Below are 21,864 nucleotides of genomic sequence, written 5' to 3' on the forward strand. Positions count from 1 at the left end.
TTGCTATTTTGTGCACTCAATGTTCTAAACAGGCCACTCCCGGCTAAGTATTAATCTTTCCACGACTTAAATCTGAGATTGTGCTGCGTCGGTGCAGCCAATCAGCTGTCAATCGGGGTATTAGATTATAAATTCATTCATTTGGGGCAGGTTTTCCTGACATTCGTGGCCATGGTGTTCCCCCATTCTGCTGCAGGACAACCCCCAAAAATGATGCTCTATAAATACTCTCAACACATGACTACAATAGTCATTTCAACAGTGAAGTGAAACGACCCAACGTTTGCTTTGTAGGTCTCTTTTCTACTTTCTTCTCTAAAATCTTTAGGACATTCTGGGAGAAAACATATTTGCATCCATCCCTGCTACGATCCAGGATGTAACCTGTCCCTGGAACACAAACGGTACTGCAGCTTTTAAACACAAAACAGCATATACATGCAATACAAAACTGCCGTCAGCATTAGGCTGATATGGGGATAAAAAGAAATATTTACAAAAAAAAAAAAAAAAAAGACAGGGATTATTATTATTATTTTTTTGTTCAACATTTTAAGGGTGCATGCATGCATGATTCTCAAGTCCAAAAATAATCTAAAAGTGTGATCGCACAGCTTTGAAACTGACATGGAATGTGTATGTCCTGCTGGTTGCTAAGGTCAGGTCAAGTCTCTTCATATTAAATTACCTATAAAAATATATATATAAATAAAAAGGTGAGGGTATTGTGTTGCGAAAAGCTGCAGCGGCGGTCAACGTTTAGCTGCACCGACAGAACCAGAAAGGAAGAAGGTAACAAAAAAGGGGAGGAAGAGAGGAGCATCGAGTGACCGGAGCTGCTGATTCCGTGCGTGTCCCGCTCGGGTTCGGAACCGGGGGTTCGAGTACGAGTCGAGGCGCTGTAGGCGATCACAGTCTGGACCAAAGATTTGCGGCGAGACTAAGCTGTCGCGGCTGGCCGGCTCAGCTCGGTTCAAGCCGGGCCGATCATCGTGTCGCCGGCGACTCAGCTGGTCAAGTCGCCGGCGGGCTGGTCGCAAAGTCAGCTGGTCAAGTCGGTTACAAACGGTCAGTTGGTTTTAAAAATGGCGGAAAAGAGAAGATAACCGCAGCCGGTTCCGTATCCTTTCTTTCTGCCCACTCTCTTACGTTCACCATTTGAGACGCGCTCTCTCTCTCTCACACGCAGAGAAAAACTAGTTTATAGCCGATGACTGATCGAGGCTTTTGGATCTGAAACGTGTGTGGAAATATTACGACAGCAGGATAAACAATACGGTCGAAGGTTATTTAAACCTGTAACACGAAAAACTAAAAAAGAAAACAAATTCTTTAACATCCAGACAAATTACAGGCTGAATACTCGGCCAATTCGTGGTGTCCCCCCCCAGCATGCATCCTGTTCAGTAGCCGGCAGTACTTTCTCAGCACAGAGCGCTCATCTTTATCTCTTTGCCTTCACAAGTCGATGGTTAGTCTCATCGCGGGCTCATGAACACAGCCAGATCGCAGTCAAGTGCGCCCATGGCCTCCCACTCTTTGGCGCACTCGGGGGACAAGAATGAACAGTCCCGTTTAGTCGCATTGGTGTAAACTGGCGGGTTTCACATTATCTTTGGTCTGAACTGCGCTTGTGACCGTTCTCAAAATTGAGATGCGGACGCACATTCAACATCTCCTAGAACACTGACATCACTATGTTCTCAAACTAAGACAAAGCTGGGTTCTATGTTATAGAAAACAGGAGGGGGGGGGAGGCAGTCTGGTCTGGTTCTAAACCCTCCAGGAGTTTAAGGCCAAATATTCGGTCTGAATGTTCTGAAACACTCAACGGTTGTATGGGAGGAAGCATGACCACAGCAGATCACTTTGTAAGGCTCCTAAGAGAGAAACTCTTTCTCCAGCTCAAAGACAGAGGTCCGTCCCGGGGAACTCTGAATGCGGCAGAGCGGCACAGTGCAGTCCCGTTTCTGGCCCTCTGTGTCCATGTCCAGCAGGGAGCAGCCCATCCCCACCTCCGAGGACAGCACCACGCTCAGGTTTTGGGCCGTCTTCTCTCCGGAGTAGTGGCCCAGGGAGTAGCTCTTGTTGCGTCCCCGCAGCAGGGCCCAGGTGTGTGGCTTGGCCCGGAACGACACTGGCCGCGGTCTGGAGAAGGCCTCCCCGCCAGAGGGCTTCTCTGACAGTCCATCCTGATCCTTTTCTTGCTTCTTCTGCGAGGCCGGAGGAGGCAGAGTGGGCGGGCCATTGGCTGGAAACAGATGGGGGAGATACATTTTTGGAGCATAAGTATTTTTGTAAACCGTACACATTGCTTACTTCCCGCACCCCGTTTTTTTTTGTGTTACTCACTAATGTGGTTGCTGGGGTATTTCTTTCTGCGTAGGCGCGTTCCCGTGTTGTGTTGGTTCTGCTCGGGTGGCTGGCTTTGGGTTTGCGGTGGCGTCTGCGTGTTAGCTGCAGTCCCGTTATTCTGGCCTTCTGCAGCAGCTACTGGGCTGGGTCCGGATGACTCTGTGGGAGGATTGGCCGGCGCGAGCTCAACCTTCCCGGACCTAGACGGCGACACCTCCGCCTCAGACTGCACGAGACACTTGGTGGAGTTGCATTCCATAATAGCTGACATGGAGATGAGATTGACAGGTTGCGTGGCCGCGTGGTTCGACGACGCCTCGTCTTTGCGCGAGCGACCGCCCGGCGGCGAGGTGCTGCGGCGGAATCGGGTCGCGCGCTGGAACAGGCCCTCCTTCTTCTTCTTCTCTTTCTCGTCGCGCTGCGGCTCACAATCCTCCCCAGGAGCAGAGTTTTTGAGAGCCTCCCTCATGTCGTAACCGAGCACAACGGAAGCCAGCAACGAGCCGCAGCCGTACAGCACCGAGTCGGTCTTGCGGCGAGCCGACATCCGCTTCAGGCTGTTGGTGGGGGTGACTTGTGGGGTGGTGGAGGTGGACGAGGTGGATGTGGTGGTGTCTTCTGGGGTCTCTGGTGGGCCACCCTGACCTGCTGCCCCGACCCCAGAGTCTCCCGACCCACAATGCCCACCGGGGCTCTGAGGCTGCTGCTCGTCCCTCCACAGAGGTAGATCGATGTACACCTGGTTGGGGAACTTGAGCTGCTTTGGCTTGGAGCTGCTGTCTGGACATTCCTGGGAGAAAGCCTCATCTTTGCCGGCCCCCGCTGAAAACACACACATTATAAACAAATGAACCAAACAAGCCCCCCCCTTTCCTCTTCCTGGTACGAGCATCACTAGATATTTAAGAGTATCCGCCACTTAACAATTGACTTGATTGAAAATCAGGCATATTAAACCCCATTTTAAATCTGTACTAAAAGATTTTAAAAACCTGTTCAGAAAAACAACATTTATTAGTCACTTTAAAAAAAAATGTCAACGAAAACTGCTGAGCACATTATTTACTCAAATAAACAAATAGCTCTTTACGTATATTACATTTTAAAATGCACAGCATCACAATAGATATTCAGCTCACTTTGTTCAGCAAACAGGGCGGAGAGGGGGACCGACTTCTGGCATTTGACCAGGCTGGTGGACCAGGGGTTACTGCCATCTGACAGAGGGCGCACTCTGAAAATGACGCACAGGAACAAGAAAACATGAAATGTAAGTTAGAAAAGTGTGATGTTATGTTGTCACTGTATACAAATTAGAGTCGAGAATAACATCAACACTAAGATTTGAGGCTGTGATTATGTTGTTTAGGAACAGGAACCAAATAGTATCCACGCTGAGATCATGATAGAAAAAACAAACAAATCTTTTTTGTGTGTGTGCATGTGCGTGTGCGTGTGCGTGTGTGTGTGTGTGTGTGTGTGCATGTGTGTGTATACAATCTACCTCTCAGCAGCAGCAGGTCTTTCTTTGCTCTGTACCGAACTGGGACCCCAGGTTCTGCCTTTCTTCTTGATTCCCTTTTTCACATCCTCAAACTCCTCTGGCCTGAAGGGGGTGCTGCGGCCCCATGTACGGTTGCTCTCATCTTGGGTCACTGTCAACACAGCCAGCAATAAGTGTTACCAAAGACTCAAAACAACTGCAAGAGGGTGTTGCCAGCGAAACCGCAACCCTGACAGGGAATTTGGTCTAGACATGTTTGGAATATCATTAAACAAAGGTATTATGGCACCTGTAGAATCCCAGTAATTATCTGTGTCTAAAAAATGTCTCTGTCTCCAACTATGTTGACAGAGTATTTAAAAATGCTGAAATAAGCAAAGAATAACTCATGGGTGTTCCCTCTTTAACATTTAATTCAAGGCCATTATCCACAAGATTGGTATAAACCTTTAATTAATTGAATAACTGCTTTTGGTTCAGGAATATTCAAAGTGACTAACTTTGTTTCATCCTAAAAAATATCACCAATGCAAATTAATCTTTTGAAAGTGAAATAAAAAAAAAGCCAAAAAGCATAAAACAAAACCCATAAAGCAGTTATGAAAGCTTCTCGGAGCTGTGGGTTAGCCACTGGGAAGTTGTGAGGGCAACAGACGAGGGCCAAACTGACTAAGAGCACTACCAGGTTTTTATTTCTAAAGAATTACTTAATTCCAACCAAATAATATAAGAAGACTCAAACCCAAATATGAACAGAGGACTGGCCCACGTCTCTGGCATAAACCTCATCATTGTTAACAAGAGCACCAGAGAAACGACCAGCAAGCAAACCCGCGAACACCAAAGTCTTGTTAAAATCCACACATCAGGAAAAAAAACGTGTCAATCAAACATGATCCCCGTTGATTGGGAAGCCAAAAGCAGCCAAACGCCACACGCGGCGCTCTGTGTGGGAAGCCAGTAGCTTGCCTTTCATCGAGAGCCCACTGGAGGTCGCGAGCTCGCCAGTCAGATCAACATCCTGTTGGTAAACAAACAAACTGTCCCTCTGCATGGAGGACATCACTGAGGAGGGAAACGTACACATTACCTCTCATCCACATGAGCTTTATGATCCAGTCAACTTTATGTGAGACACAAAGGTCGAGGTCAGTGTAAAATTAATAAAACAACTACACAACATATACTATGCTTATACTTGTTTTTATGATATACTATACTGTGACAGTTTTGTGACTTTTTGGCACACTGTGATATTGACTTTTTAATGACTTATTTATGACAAACTATACGGCTTTTTTATGATATACTACACTATAAAAATTTTAGAATACATTGCATGTATCCATTTCTATTACGACACATCAATGTGCAGGCTGCTCTCGATCTAAGAACATCTTAGTCTGTTATTTAGATTAGAAATTAGCTTTTCATTTAATTTAATGTTTTTTGGTCATCTGTAGGTTTCTGTACACGCACGCACGCACGCACGCACGCACGCACGCACGCACGCACGCACGCACGCACGCACGCACGCACGCACGCACGCACGCACGCACGCACGCACGCACGCACGCACGCACGCACGCACGCACGCACGCACGCACGCACGCACGCACGTAGTTGGGTCCATTTTGCAGAATACTGATCCATAACAATCATCTCCATTCAGGTTAATCAGAACAAATCCAGTGATTCTGAGAAACAATATGTCTGAATATCAGCATTTACCATAAAACGCTCAAGAGGAATTTGTTCCAGTTATTGCAAGGGCGTCCGTGCGTGACTAACAACGTCACAGAGCTGTTCAAACAACTGGCTGACTGCTTGTGGAGCTTTCGTTCACACGGCTCTCGTCACACTGTTCCCATACCCATGAAATACAGGAACACTGACACAGAGGTAGAGGAGACAGTCAAACTTCACACTGAGGAGAACTTGAGGAAAACTTGAACAGAACTTACGCTGAATGGCTCGTAGCCGCGGGATGGGTGTGGGGCTGCTGGGAGGAGAGGAGCTGGTGCTATGAAGGCTTCGCCTCTTGTCCATGGAAGGTGACGCCTGCACCGTGATCTTATGCTGGAAGTCTGCAAAATGCAACATGCAGATACGGTCATGACCATCTCAGAACAGGGGGGGGGGGGGTGTCACAATATATATTTCTAAATCAAAAAAATTGGCTTTCAATTTTGACCATAAAAGTCAAAAGCAGGATTCTTTGATTCTCCCAGACAAACTGTTGAGCGTGTTCACTCACCTGAGGGCAGGCTGATGCGGTTTCCGTCCTTCAGTTTAAGGCGGGAGCGTTTGAATTTGCCTTTCCTCTTCTTCACGTTGGGCTTGTCTTTGTTGAGCTGGAAAATGAGGATGTTGAGCTCCCTCTCCAGCACGTTGATCTCCCGCTCGGCCAGCTGCTGCTCCCGGCGCTTCAGAAGCTCCTCCTGAGACTTCTGCTGGAGGGTGGCCTGCGTCAGCTCCTCTTCTCTGGAACGTAGCTCCTGGAGGAACCAGGTATGGAGATACATATACATGGTTAAATGGGCAGACAGTTCCCGTTGCCACAATGTCCTTGGGAACACCGACACACCGTCGAAGTGAAGACGTCTGGAATTGAACCTCGATATTAGCCGGGCAGAGAAAGAGGTGAGACGCACCACCTTTGGCTCCATTGAGGCCTAATACAGGTTATAGCCGACGGCGTCATTAAAACACAAGGAATCTCGGACCAAACTGGTGTCAGTTAAGTTGCATTGTGGGTAATGCAGGCGCCAGGTTTTTTGAAAAGTAAAACTTTCTAATAAACGGTATTTCTCCAAATGACCGAAGAGAATGCATTGCAAGAAATACATCCCATAATTACCTTATAACAAGGGGAAAAGCTCTTGCGGATAGACAACAATAAGGAGGCAGGCGTGTTAGCCATCCAATAAATAACTCCTTCCATAACAAGTTGGTCTCAGGAGGTTACTGCCTGCTGTTTCAGGCCGCATTACAAAGCTAGCCAGTCATGTGCCCCTATTTTCTCTTTAATTGCTCTCTGCTGAGTATTAATAATCCTTACTGGATGACTTACATAAAGCAGCTTTACAGTCAAGCCACTTCAGCCACCCACCTAGACACAGATTACTGTGGGACGTTTACAGGAAATCTTAAGAAATTTGCAATGAGAAAATGTCAGATAATGCTCTTATAAGCTATTTCTTTCTTTCGTCTCGTTATTTACGAAGGCTTTACACACCAAACCAACTTTGTAGGGCTTTAATGTCATGGTGAGTCAGAGCAGGTTGCATAAGTTGAGTGTTTCATTTATTTATTGGGATGAATGGAAGCTGCATAACGCAAGGGCAATGTAGTTTAACATAACCGAACAGTTAAAATACATTGATATACAATACAAAAATAGATATAATTGTCAAATAAAAGCCACAAATGAAGTCTCTTAAAACCTTTTAGTGTCTGTGTCATTCGGTTCACCATTCGTTGACTCAGCTCTTTGTGCTGATCCTGCCGTTTCTACAAACACTAATTACCCCCCACCCCTTTAAGCCAGAAATGGGAGACTTAAACAGGAAGCAGATTAAGGTCTTAACAAGGGGAACCACGGTAAAGCATCTTGGCATTAATTACACTTTTTGTCTAACGCGCGATTAGCTTTTCCACTGAAAGTAAACAATTAAATCCATAAAAAGCTGCCCCAAGCGATTCTGCATGGTTAAAATAATCTTAATAATAGATTAGTCAACATGAATAATCACTGGAAAATAGAAAAACATAGAGAATAGTACAAGGAGGACAGAAAGTCTGCTATATAAACTGGAGGTCAGGTTTATAACTTCCCACTCTAACCACCTGCCAGCCGTCATATTGGGAGTATCGTGTAATTAATATCAGGTCCACATATTGCCGCTTGTGTTTCTCAGCCCTACCTTCTCTTTGCTCCTGAGCTCATCAAACATCTCCTGGATCTCCACACGCCAGTCGTCCTGCATGCTGTGGAAAGAGTCCTGGGGCATGGTGGCCATCACCGCCTCCTCGATGGCTGACAGCTGCTCCAGGATGCAGGAGAAGGAGGGACGCACGTGGGGGTCCTGGTCCCAGCACTCTGGACACACACACACACACACACACACAGCAATGTAAACATGACAGATACATCCACTACCACACATACTGTAAACACAAAGATCACCGTGTTTACAGTTACGTTAAGGTGCATAACCGCTGGCTGTAGAGCAGGCAGGTTTGAGGGTCGTCCCATAATATTTGGCTTAGACTGAAGATGTTTTTTAAAAACTTTTTTGTAAAATAAACTTCATGTCTGAAGAGTTATTCTGAATGGATGATTATACAAAACTTGAGTCGTCTTTAAAAGACCTTTTTTGTGATAGAATTTATTGTTGAGTGTGAACTCTGTTTTGTCTATAACACTGTGGCTTCCTTGTATTAAGATTTCATTATGGAACTTTAAGTAACTTACAACTCTTATATTATTGTTCTTTTTACAGTAATCAAATGAATAAGATTTCCCAATGATTTCATTATATTGTAAAGGAAACAATAATAAAAAAAGAAAAAGAATTGCTGCTCTTAAACATGCTTTCCTGCATCCTACAGCTTTATTATTATTATGATGTTACACATTTACCTTCCATGAGCTTGGCGAAGGGTTCGGGGCAGGTGGAGGGGATCGGTAGAGTTAATTTATTGACTGCTACACCATAAGCAACAGCCAGGCCGTCTATCCCACGATACGGCACCTCCCCTGTTAGCAGCTCCCACAGCAAGACTCCATAGCTGGTGTTTGACATAAAAAAGAGGAACATATATTTAACAAAAGCATGAGTAACAATGATAGACAAATGCGTAAGAGGAGGTCATATTTTATGTTCTGCTGTGTAATTTGTCGTACCTCCAGACGTCACTGCCTTTGGAGAAGAGAGAGGACTTGATCACCTCGGGGGCCATCCAGGAGTAGGTGCCTGCAGCTGACATCTTGGTGGTTTTGTGCCACTCCCTGGCCAGGCCGAAATCTGTGATCTTCAAAGTCTTCCTCCCGATGTCGTCATTCTCAATCGTTTCGAATAATAAAACTGAGAAGAGAAGAGGGGGGACACATTAGAGTGAGGCCATGGAAGATACGTGAGGGGAAAGGGCATAACGAGCGCTGAGTGATGAGAGAAAAGGGAAAGTGGAAAGACAGGACTGGGATGAAAGTGGCAGATGTGAGGGGGTAGAGGAGAAAGACAAAGAGTGGGGGACATGGAGAAAGACGGCCGTAACAAAATATCTGCCAACATTTTTTTATCATTCTAATTAATCGATTCCAATAAAATCTCCTAACGTGACATCTTTAAATGTCTTGTTTTGTCCGACCAATAGTCCAAACCTGAGAATACTCAAAATAAGGATTATGAAACCAGGAAAAGTGTATTGTTCCTTTAATTAGTTCCAGATTAATTTAATTGACTTATCAATTGTTTCAGCTGAAGCAAAATGGACACATCGGAGTGAAAAATATAGAAATGTAACCAAGAGAAATTGAGTTAACCATGTTAAAGTAAGACGCACATAAATCGCATTAAAAACAAACAAAAAAAGGCTAGCAAGCCAGTCATTTTCAGTCCAGTATAGCAAACAGGGATTAACACTTTACCAATATTATTAATACACACACGAGTCAACGTTCCCCGACCAGGTGACATGTTCTTAATGTCCAATATTTCCTTTCAATAATCCCTACTCTAAAAAGACAAAACTGACACATATTCCTGTTATCTCTTTGACAACAAGAAGCAGCCTTTTCTATGAAGTGGTGTGCATCAACCGCCAAAGCCAACAATCTTTGATCCTCTTGGTATTATTTTCCAAGATGTGTTTTTGCCTCTGCCAAGATCTCCTCACATCACAAACGGTCCCATTTCATTATTTGCATGCGGCCCCAACACTGAGCATGTCCCATCCGCCGTGTGGATTTCACCGAAAGGCCAAAGCCAGCAGAGAAACTTAAACTAGCATCTAAATGTCCGTTAAAGTGGTTTGAACAGAGGCACTTGGGTGTTAGGGTAAATAAAACATGCGAGTGAGTTGCTGACGCAGACACTCCGTGGTAATATTCCCACGGGAAGGTAACACAGTGGAAGGGTTGCACTAAACCCTCGAGCCGTTTGAGTTTCTGCTCCATCGCAGTGTACACAAGACAAAGTTACTCAGCTTAAAAGGCGACTTGTCCACAGCCGTTTTCAGCCGTGGCTCCGTGATCCGTGTGTGCAAGTATTACTAGAAAGGAGTAGCTGCACTGTGTACGCTGTATTATCTCTCACTGACCTTGAACTTCCCGAGAACTCTATGAGTGTTTACTCACTGTGTGGAAGTTATTGTTAAGTAAGGCTGTAACGAGACATCTTAACTATTAATTGAAGATGTTCACACACGCATTCTAAATCGAGGCTAATGTACATTTAATTTAATCATATTGTTTGCACGTTAAAGTTTACTGTTGCAATTCGACACCGTTTAAGAAGAAATCAGAGCGGAAAAGATTTGTTGATTAATTTATTTTTCTTGTCAGAAAATGAACTAACACTTCTGACTAAAAAGTACTGCCAATCAGGTAAGATCCGGCCCGTACGTTCTCATGATGCGTGTTCCTCGAGGAGGCCAACGCGAGTCACTGGTCTGCCCTCAGTCCGGAGGATAACACGCCCAAGATCCGTATCAGATTAAACCCAACGTAGGAAAAATGAGAAAACGACTTGCACCCTTGCCTCATACTTGCTGCCGCCAGGAGGCCGCATCTCCTGCAGCTCTTGAGACGAACCCCGAGTTAGCGGTCAACTGGAATCCAGCCAACGCAAAGCCCAGCGCCGACGGTCCGATCCCGGCAGACCGCCCCCCCAAAGCAGACCTTCTGTTGCTGCTGTTACACATGTTCGACCCCGGTGCTCAACTACGATACCATACACGAAGATGGTTAACATTAATTAAGGCCGACGCCACACATGATCATTATAAGACAGCTGTATTAGTTTGACCAGCTTGGTCACATTTTGCATATCATTTTTCTTTTGCCCAGTAGTCGAGGTGAATGCAGCCTGTTTCTTTGGAGCAGCTGGCTCGGCATTACAAGCTGCAACGTAAAAAGTTATTTGTCTTTGTTTTGTGTGATACTACACATATTTAGGGGTCTTAAGATTTTCAGACAAAACAACAACCTTTCACAATGTTATGGCTTTTTAAAAGAGCAAACAATTGATTGCCAATTAACAAATATGAATGATTACTTGAAGCCCCGGATGCAACACAAGCCTAGTATTCTACACAGCTAATAGATAGCTAAAATTGCCTTCTGAGGCCTTTGTGATTTTGGGCTAAACAAAATAAGTTGAATTGAATTAATACCATATGTTGCCCTACTATACTATATATCATTGAGTAGTTACTCACCCACTTTCTTTGAGTCGGACTACATAATCTCTGATCCCCAAAATCCGGCTTAATTTTGTATTCAACGTACACTTTATTATTCGAAGAGCACAGTGTAAAAATTAATGTTGCAATACGAAATATGTCCTTAAATGTGTATTTCTTGTTCATACTTGCAGCTATTTCAATTGACCCATCATCTCAATGAGCACAGAAAACACACGAATGGGCGGCTAGTTCCTGTGAGCAGCAAATTATTGTCGGGAATTTTCCTGACACACATTTTCAGAGGGTGAAATGGTTTCAAGTAGTATTGTCACCGCAGTGCGACTCCTATGGGTCGCCACTAATAACAGGGGTATTGGTGCCATTACTAGCCTTCGGCACGGAGGGGATCCTCTACCCAGGCTGCAACAATAGGAATTCCATTACAAACAGGTTTCACTAGACCAATGATATACTCCTACTTCCTGTTGTCAAGTTCTCTCTCAGTGATTCCATAGATTCCTCTCAGCAGGCTGTAGGTTCATAATGACATATGATAGGTTAGTTGCATAACCTAGAAGACCGGTGGTTTTGGGATAACCCCTTCTGCATTGATTGGCCTATAGAATATCAAGCCAAATACTTTCTTTGTAGCGCCGTGATACTTCAGTGTCAGCCCTCTAGAAATGTCTGATAAAAGACAAGGGTCCACGCTGACGTGATGCTACAAAAACACCTCCAAACCTCAGTCAGCCAGATATTTTGTTTGACTGTTTACCTGCATTCAACCAAGGGCAGTTCTAAAGTGATTAGTCACTACTATTAGGACAACAAACAGAAGCCAGAACGCGTCTGATGACAAGAGCGTGTCCCATTGCCTTCCCATGCATACAAATGCAAACTCTGCTTGTAAGAGTCTTCATGGTTAGTGTACAAATACAGTTCAGCCCATGGAAATCTAGACCAATCTATTGTTTCTGACTGAACTATGAAATAAATACATATCAAAAGATAATAAACTATCGCTAAATTAAATAGACAAAATAGGGCTGCAATTATAATTACTTACAATATTGGTTAAACTGCCAGGTATTTTCTCAATTCAATCATTGATTATAAAAAGCCACAAGGACTTTGACTTAAGCCTTTGAGCTACTTAGTGATTCACTGTATGCATGAATTAAGTTTATTATCATGTACATTTAAGTAACAAGTAATCTCTGCATCTATGCTCCAGTTTTCTGAACTTGAATGCATTCAACATTGAAACATCCCCTGAGACACCACTGACATCCGCTATCAACTTTCACTGTTTAAACGGCAGAATTACTACAATTTCAAACTAAATTATAACTAAAGTTATTCTTAAAACGTGTCACTTGTTTCAGGCGATTTCTACATTTGACTTCTGTATCAAAAACACGTCAACTACATTTACACGTGACCAAATTCCTATTTAAATACTCAAATAGCCTTGTAACAATACATGGAATTGTATTTAAAAAAAAAGCAGAACAAGATGTTCTTGTTGATTTAGCGTAATCCTAAAAGTCAAGCCTAAGGCCAAGCCTTACCCTAAAGAGAGCACATTTTAAAGCGTTCGTACTTATGCACAAAATCAGGCTGTCAGTCTTGGGTATTGTTTTGAATGTTGGAAGACATGTTGAACAAGTGGAGGTGGGGTATTGACGCGCTAATTATTGCTTGTGCATCTCATGATTTTAATTCCGTCTAAATATAGGCCATGTCACTACATTTTAAGAACTGCACACCCACAAGGTTAGATGTTGGTAAAAACATCATGTGGGCAAAGCAATCAAACCACTAAATTCACAAAAAAACTTGTAATCTGTACTCTTCACCAAAATATTTGAAAGGGCTACTAAATTTAAAAAAAATTTAAAAAAGGATTCAAGTACTTAGAGGAGGGCCAATGCTTATGTACCTTGTTTACAGTAAACTATTGTTCACATGAAGCTGTGTCGTCTATAATGTTATCATCACTGTTAGGCTATTAGGTTTGCCAGTTGCATTATACAGGTGATGTGTAAAACCTGTTGGGTGTAAATCAATTAGATGCTCTAATTACCTTTTACTCAAAGTCTGAGTTAAAAATCTTTTTTTCCACTGCGAGTTGCAAAATGTCTTGTGATACTTTGCAGCCACCGTCACATTCACCCGTCACGTCTGAAAAAGGTTATAACTCAGGAGGTGGTTTTTCCGTGCTTTCTCTCAGTCTCTATTTTCGTACTCTTTTGAAAAGAAAATGTTTTGAAGTGGACAACAGTGTAACGCAATCGGAGATGGAGATGCCCCCGAGGCAGACCCCACCCTCAGTCCAACCCCCATTTGATTCCCTTTCCAGCCGTAGATCTTGAGGCAGACCCATCTTTCAGGGTGGAGCGGAGGGCAGATCAGAAGCAGAGCTGCTGCCTTCAAAGCAGGTCCCACGCTTCTACCCATTGCCGTTTCCCCCTCAAGGTAAATAAGAAAAGAAAAAACAATTTTTGGGCAACCATTACCATTTCTTCTCTCTTCAACAAACTAAAAACACCTCACGTTTAACTCCCTGCAACTCTGCAGCAGTTGAAATTTCACAAACTGTTATTAAATACAAATTTAAAACTAAAAGCCAGTTTTAGAATACTCAGCACATTTGCAATATCCCCATTCAGTAGACATTAAATAGTCTTACATTGGGTTGAGTTGTGTGTTAAGTACTTTCAATTTAGCTGCATCTATACCTAAAGTATTCCATGCATGATACATATATCAAATACGCACATCGAAGAAGAGCCTGTTTTGAATCAGTATTGATCAATGAATTTGAAACCACAAAGCCAGGTCCGTTTGTTAATCTCTTTGTCTGTCGAGCAGCAGATAGTGCCGTCTAAAAACTGTTCTCCATTATGATACAACTCATAAAAACAAACGTTGAACTGGTAAACTGGTAATCCACGACTATACAAGGGTTTTCAAATGAAACATTATCCGGGCATAATCCCGAAGCTTCTTTTAGTGGCGTAACTAAGCACTGATGCAACGTGGTCGCTGTAACGATTCTGAGTGCAGCCTCCTAACTTGCAGTGGCAGTATTTTCTTAACTGTGCCAACAGACTTAGCATGAGAGTAAGAGGGCTTCCTGTAGTAAGCAGAAACAAGGCTGCGAAACATTCCCCGACTGGTCCGTCTCTACCGGCTGAAATGAGAGCGCCCCCAGGCATTCTGGTTTGATGGGAAAAGGATCAGGGCTAATGGCTGGCTAAATCCATCTATCATGGTCGCGTCTCTCCGGACCACTTGCTCTTTGTCTGTCCTCTTCCTCTCCTAGTTTGTGTCTGTTTAAGCTTGAAATCAACCCATAACCAGGCTGGTTAGAACATGACAAATGTTAAACAGTGTACAGCCAGTACCTTTTCGCTGTATTAGCGTCTATCAAATGTGCTAAAAAAAGGAGCTATGAAGGGGATTGGTTGATTCGGCAAGCAGCTCTTCTCAGCTGTGGGCCCTTTTTCCCTTTTCACCCTGCCCTCCCAACAATAGGTGCAGTCAGGGAGAGGTCATAAAAAACAGTGAAAGCATCTCCACTCCTCCTCTCTCCCCTCTGCCCATTCTCTCGTCAGAGAAAAGACAGGCAGTAACTGTCTGTGTGTCACCAGGGGTAATTGTGGGAAGCCTGAGAAAAGTTGCCCTGCAACACCTAGTCAAGCTTTAGTAACCTTTCCTACTTATTACAGAACATTTTTAAATATTAGCCTCTACTTGTTTGAGCCACATCAAGACGGACTGTAAACTCTCCTGTGGTGAGCTTGTTATGACCCAGTAATGAAAAACAGGATTTAAGGTCTCTTTTGCAACGCTGTTCCCACAGAAGGTTGTTCAAACAAATCTATAAACCAACAGTTTTGTCAAGTCCAGACCCGTACCCATCTTTACAATGCATATTTCTAATTGCAAAAGGAGCAAAAGAAAACAATAAAACCACCGAACTAATCAACACATCATTCAGCTACTTGAAGAATCCAGTCTAGACAGTCCTTTCCATGTTTGCGCATTGTACTACACATAGATGGAAATAACAGGTGCAGCTCTCATCTGCACATGCCATAGCACTTTCCCCGGTAGCTGCAACAAATAGGTCATAGTATCTTGCAATGGTTGGCACAAGCTCTCTCCACTTAGTATTTTTTTTTATCTTCATCTGTACTAATTTCAGTGTACGGACGTGAAAGGAAATCCTTTTTCCCCGATTCTCTGACTTTTGGCATACAAATCTACAGAGTGACGGGTGGGTGAATCAAGACACTGGGAGGAGGGAGGGAAACACAGATACAGCGTGATGAAGTCGAACAATGGCTTAAGATTGATGGGAGAATGCTGTTGCACACGCTCCAAACTCAACTCAATCGGTTTCCGTGGCGTTCAAGCACACATTCCTGGCATACTATCGCTTGCATCCAGATTTCGAAACTCCAAAGTCAGCCGTGCATGCTGGCTCAGCGCCAGGTTTCAGTGTGATTTATTGCTCTTGTGAAAAAACTTCCACTGCGAGCTTGCAGGAGAGTTTAAATCAAAATTGTAAGATGGCAAAGAAGTTGTCAAAAATTTGTAAATAAGTAAATAATTAAGACCAAAATGAACAACAAATGTATCCTACGAACCTCATAACCTATTTATCCACACACACCATAGGATTTTGCTGACATAGTATTGCATTGAGGGTTGATATTCCTTCATTACAATGTAAGAATATAGCGTTGTAGTATATTATTCTGAGCTTGTCAAGTTAGCAAAGCGCTCTAAACATGGAATCACAACTCTGAGCATGCACAGTGATGTCTGCCGGACATGGAGCCACAGAAATTGCAAATGCTAGGCTAGTTATTTTAGACTTAATTATATTGCCCATACTTTTTTTAATGAATGACTTTGTCAATAAAACAAAACAACAGTATTAGTAAACAGTAGTTTACTGATGATAATGGATCTCTGTGGCACAAAGGCTGCAGCTGTACAGACAATAGTTAGCAGGATAAATTCATTGTTTTGATGTGTTCAGGAAGTTTTTTGATTCATATTTTTTTTAAATAACTCCAGTATTTAAAGTTTCAAAATTGCACTGGCCAAGAAGTAGACATGAAAAATAGCAAGGAGCAAGAGGGAGCCGAAAGGAACAAGTAAGGAGGGAAATAACGAAGTAAGAAGGGAAACCCCCTCAGTTTGTGGCAATAAAAGAGTACCGCTGCTCTCTGGGAGATTAAATATGAACTGAACAAAACAAAACGGGGGCTTTGAGACCCTCCGAGTCCTAGCCATTCTTCTGGCCACAGTAGCCTAGCAACCGCTGCTTGACCAGTCCATTGTGCAAACGTATGTTAAGCTTTTATCCCTCATTAGCAACATTCCTCCCTGCAGGCCGGGATTTTACAGATTAGGTTGAAAAACACAAAAGAGATTGGACAAATCTTGCTGACTTCCAACATATTACTTTACAGGCTAATCATTGATCAAATAGCTGTATGTTTGTCTGCGTGGAGCATGTGTACACTGCAAGTTGATAAATGAAAGTCTGAGTAGTAGAGTGAAGGTGGAAAAGTTTTGTTGTGTACCTGTCTGGGCCCTGGTTTGGGAAAAATACTGGAGTGAAATAAATTCACAGTATACACCAAAATAGAAAAGACGCACAGCCACACCAACAGACATTTTGCTAATTAATTATTCAAAACGTGACAGATTGTAACCATTTTTTGTACCCCCTGTGTGGATAATTCTCCCTCCTTTCATCCTCAGACTGGCTGGCGCACACCCAACGCCGAGACAAACAGACAACAGGCCCTCCACAGCAGACGCAACAATATCTCTGAGCTGCATTATTCTAGGTTTTTGCTGGGAAAACAACCCGACACACCACAGGGTGCCATTTGTGTGTTTATGTGCAGGAGCGTCTTTTGTGAACTAACTGCACTGCCTCAAAGCAAACAAATACAGCTTCTTTCATTCTCTCTTTATTTAGATAAGACAGTATATTGATCACAGATGTTCAGACTTCTGGCCCTCGGACGAGCAACTAACTGCTACTAGAAACAGTGCTGGTAGAATTCATTGTCTTTCTTGGTCTCATTTTGTGGTTAACAGCTCTGCGCTGGAAATCAATCAATACAGAAAAACTGATATATATATATATATATATATATATATATATATATATATATTCAACAAGCCTACAATCATCAGGTAAAATGTGCCAACTTCCCAGGTTTCACTGGAGCCTAGAAATACAATAAGCAGATTATGAATGGTCTCTCATAAGCTTAATTTCCAATGCTCCCTCTTTAATTAAAGTTTATGCTGTCTCTATGTCACAGTGAAGTGGCAGGACAAACACACTGACTTGTGTTCACAGCACTGTGTCTGTTCGGGGGAGTTTGTTTGTGTATGTTCACCAAACATCCGATTACTTTAAATAGTCGAGATGGCAGTTAAATCCTCTCTCTCCATCTGCCCTATAATTAACACACATCTTTCATCTAAAATATTGCCAGGGTTGGGCTCGTCGACACAGTTCATCCCACAACGCATCGGGACCATAAAATGCATTGTTTAAGAGTTGTTAAAAAAATTCAAATCAACATCTTTAGACACACCGGCTGATTGTCCACATTCATAATAATGTGATAGTTTAATCTAAGAGAGTGGATCCATTTTATTCTTATGTGTATTCACCTTTTACTTATACTATTTTAAGTAAATATACTGCAAGTGGAGCATAAAAATGAGTTAGAAGGGTTGACGGGTTGGGAACTCTTTGTCATGCTTCCAAAGGGTCTTTATCTGGTGATCATGGAGGGTCGGGTCTGTGTACATTTGACATGCTTTGTCTCAACATTCACACATTGATTCTCACAGTTGGGAGATATGCAGGCATCACACCAAAGCTGCTCCCCACATGGCCCCAGGATGATAAGTCTCTGATCACAAAGGAATAAATAGTGTTTGGAGTCATATTACACACACAAACACACCTGGGTTGAAGTGGGTAGCCTGTCTGTGGGTATATGACTGACTCGTTTTCTCATCGAGACCTGTCCATTCATTATTCAGTCCTGGGAAACTAACGTGTGCTGGCTTGTTGTCAATTACCAGTCCATGAAGGAACTAGGACCAGGTTCTAACTACATGACCCTACTCAAAAGTCAGACCTTTTATTTCCCCAAAAATTAACACCTGCAGCAATTGTGAAACTATTCCTCTCCACTCACTCCAGTGCACCACTACATTCCCTGATGAATAAACAAACATTCCAGCACTGCATAAAACCCTGAAGTGAATGGTGTTCTTCTTTTTACCCTACGACCTCTGGCATTAGCTCTGGTTGGCCAAGAACATGGCCTGACAGTGTGGACTGGAGTATGTCTGGTTATGTGTTTGGTAAATCACTGACTTTATTTGATCAACATTTCAGCTTGGATTGGAGAGGGGGCTGGGAAAGTGTGTGTTTTATGAGGAGGGTGAGTGGAGGAGGGTGGGGCTGGTGGGCAGCCCAGCTGAGCAAACTCCTTATTTCACATCCTCTTGATGGTATCCCCCACCACTTCATACACCCACAGACCATTTACACCTCTTTAAATCCATCCTGGGTAAAGGGCAGCACTGCAGCAGTGATGCAGTGGAGATATATTTGAATTGTCAGTCTTTAGCCACCTCAATTTAGGCTGTAAAGACACAACTATGTTTCCCTGATAACCTATACGCATGCAGAAGACACTTCCCAATGCCCCATGAAATTAATGAACAATTACTATATGTGCAACAGGTCGACATGTGCATATGTCTGGAGTAGATGGGCCTTAAAATAATTGCTCAAGAAGAAGCTAAAAGTGCTACAATCAGTTTCTCAAGCAGACCTGAACTATAAAAAAAACTAAAGATTGATGGGCTTCATGTGCAACAGGTTCCCCCATGAGGACTTTCTCCTAAAGTTGGATTATTTACCTTAATATAGCCGTCTCAAACACACACACACACACATCAATCTTTGCTTACTGTTGCTAGACTTCAGGTCACGGTGGATAATGGGTACCACGGCCTCCTTGTGTAGATAGAGCATCCCGCGTGCAATCTGCACGGCCCAGTTGACCAGGATGTGCGGAGGGATGCGCCTTCCGGTCAACGCCCGGTTCAGTGTCCCGCCTCGGGCATACTCCATGACCAGGCACAGGTTGGGCTCCTCCAAACACACTCCCTCCAGTTTAATAATGTTGGGGTGCTGGAGCATGGAGAAAAGTTTCGCTTCTTGTTTAACACCGCCGGCGGTGGCTGTTATGTCCTCGTCTGGATCTTGCCGAGCTGCCTTCACGGCGACCTCTTGGTCTTTCCATGTGCCCCGATACACTTTGCCAAATCCACCCACGCCTATGATCTCCTCGAGCACCAGTTCACTGAAGGGGATCTGGACGGGCGAGCTCGGGACTTGCTCTTGTGTCCCCGCAGACCCACCGGTCGCAGGGAGCCGGTAAATAGCGGGCTGGTAGGTGACATAGTTTGAGGGGAAAATCCCGACCCGGTGGTTGATTTTACCCGTCCACCATCCCTCGTCCCCGGAGATCGTCGCGTCTTTGGACAGCACCTCCACCACGTCCCCTCGCCTGAGGCTGAGCTCATCCTCGCCGCTCGCCTCGTAGTCATACGCGGCTGTCCACAGAGACCGTGTCGGGCACAACGGGGCCGAGTGAGCGCACGCCCGGGCCGTGGGGGAGTCTGTCCAGGCATGGTCCCCCGTCCCTCCGCCGCACGGCCGCCCTTCACCGTTTGGGAAAGCGGCCTGCGAGACATCCATTTCTCGGTGGCCGTAGCGGCACCATAGGGTGCAGAGCTTTCAGAAACAAAAACAATAAAATAAAAAAACTTTAAAACGATAAAATGTAACTTTTGGAAATCCTCATGCTGTCACACCAACGAGACTAGCGGGTGGGAACAGAGGTTCATTCCCACGACGGGATCAAGCCGTCCAAAGTCCCGTGGGAGAGTGAGAGCGTAACGTTATCCACGTCGCCACTGCGGTGAAACGGTATGAGGGGCAACTACTCCGCCAGCCAAAATACTTATACACTAATGTCACCACTTTACGGGTTGACGGTTAAAATAGCAACGTGCAGTTTAAACTAACGTATCAATTAAAATAAACGGGTCCTACTCCTCTGCTTCTGCTTTAAGCTAACGCGCTAAAGTTAGCTCTCCGCCGATGGAGCTAACGTGAGTTCCCAAAGTTTTCGCAGGTGCCGCAAGAGATGCACCTGCACCGTGCACCCCGACCGGGACAAAGTTAAGCCACCGAGGGACGGGTTTCTCTACGGGAAGACGCCAGTGAAGCTCACCCAGTCACCGACACCCCGAGACGTTTACTTTCTCGTTTTTTTGCGGACTTTTAACAGCGAAGTCTCAACTGCACTGGCTAGCAGGTTAGCTTAGCATAGGTCAGCCTACTGACTGGTTGGAAAACTGTTGCTCCTCTCGGTTTAAGATCGGTCATTCCCGAGAGTGTTTCTCCTTCCTGGACGAGACGAAACACTCGGAAAGCACATAAAACATCCTGGATTCCACGTTGTTGCAATGGGAGGAATAAAAACGTGAAGGAAAAAAAAAACAAAAACCCGTCAACTTCAATCAAAACAACACCCCCATCGCCGTTCTCGCCAGTCGAAGTCGGACCCAGCAGTGGCTGTGAGAGGGACCTGGTGGACGCTGCCGCTGGTCTCGCTGCTGGCTGTGGGGCCCTCTGATTGGTGGCTTGGAGGACACGTGACCGCCGGAGCAGTAGGGGGGGAGGAGGGAGGAGCTACTATAGGAATGTGTGAGGAGTGCGCGCCTTCAGGGAAATTATGGGAATAGTAAACCATATAAAAGCACACACACATACACACACAATCTCTCTCCTCTCCAAACGCCAGCCATGTAAACAAAGAAGTGATTTCCAAGTGAAAATACAACTACTTGGCATACTGCTGCTGTTTCGGACAAGTATTGATGCACACAAGGAATGTGACTCCGGTGTCAAGTGGCTCTCAGTGTAGGCCACAAGAAGACACACGCTGCTAGACAAAGAAACACATCCACATAAAGCCCTGCACATAAGCATAGGCCTATACTACTACTACTACTACTACTACTACTACTATTAATAATTATGATAATTATGATATTATGCAATAGATTATTTATAATCGGATCTTCTCTTTATTCATTTCATTGTATGCGTATTGAAACCTATGAACATGTACTCATAATTCCTCTCAGCGTGCATATAGCTTATACATCCTGTAAACGCGACACATTGTGCACGATATGTATGTGTCGCGTTTACATGATGTATAAGCTATGTTATATGTATAGTCCTATGTATGTATAGTATCATGAACATGTCTTAAAGTGTTCGACTGATTTCCCCTGAAAACAGAGCGGCCGTGTGCGCAGATAAACACGCTGAAGGTGCGAATCATATAATAGGATGGAGAGGGAGGGAGGCGAGGGGGGGGGGGGGGGAGGGAGGGGAGTCGGTCCGAGCTGCGCATCTGTGCAGGCAGCTAGAGGAGAGGGAGAAG

At 44.2% G+C, this 21,864-nt stretch overlaps 1 protein-coding gene across 1 annotated transcript; it reads right to left on the minus strand.

The window, feature by feature from the left end:
- Nucleotides 1-503: 503 nt before the first annotated feature.
- On the minus strand, nt 504-21,002 carry map3k21 (mitogen-activated protein kinase kinase kinase 21). The gene is made up of 10 exons (XM_034552392.1): nt 19,310-21,002; nt 8,769-8,949; nt 8,505-8,653; nt 7,786-7,961; nt 6,117-6,357; nt 5,824-5,946; nt 3,860-4,010; nt 3,495-3,589; nt 2,353-3,177; nt 504-2,251 (listed from the first exon to the last, which is right to left on the minus strand). Exons 1-10 carry the CDS (start codon nt 20,100-20,102, stop codon nt 1,881-1,883), a joined length of 3,105 nt encoding a protein of 1,034 aa, XP_034408283.1. The 5' UTR covers nt 20,103-21,002; the 3' UTR covers nt 504-1,880.
- Between the last annotated feature and the right edge of the window lie 862 nt (nt 21,003-21,864).

Source organism: Cyclopterus lumpus, chromosome 15, assembly GCF_009769545.1.
Source record: "Cyclopterus lumpus isolate fCycLum1 chromosome 15, fCycLum1.pri, whole genome shotgun sequence".
Lineage (NCBI taxonomy): Eukaryota > Metazoa > Chordata > Actinopteri > Perciformes > Cyclopteridae > Cyclopterus > Cyclopterus lumpus.

Excerpts from the sequence above, each read along its gene's own strand:
- map3k21 (XM_034552392.1), bottom strand. The coding sequence starts at position 20,102 with ATGGATGTCTCGCAGGCCGCTTTCCCAAACGGTGAAGGGCGGCCGTGC. Across the intron at positions 8,950-19,309 it reads TGACCTGAAGTCTAGCAACA|TTTTATTATTCGAAACGATT; the intron begins GTAAGCAAAGAT and ends TTCTCTTCTCAG. Across the intron at positions 6,358-7,785 it reads AGCTCAGGAGCAAAGAGAAG|GAGCTACGTTCCAGAGAAGA; the intron begins GTAGGGCTGAGA and ends TGGTTCCTCCAG.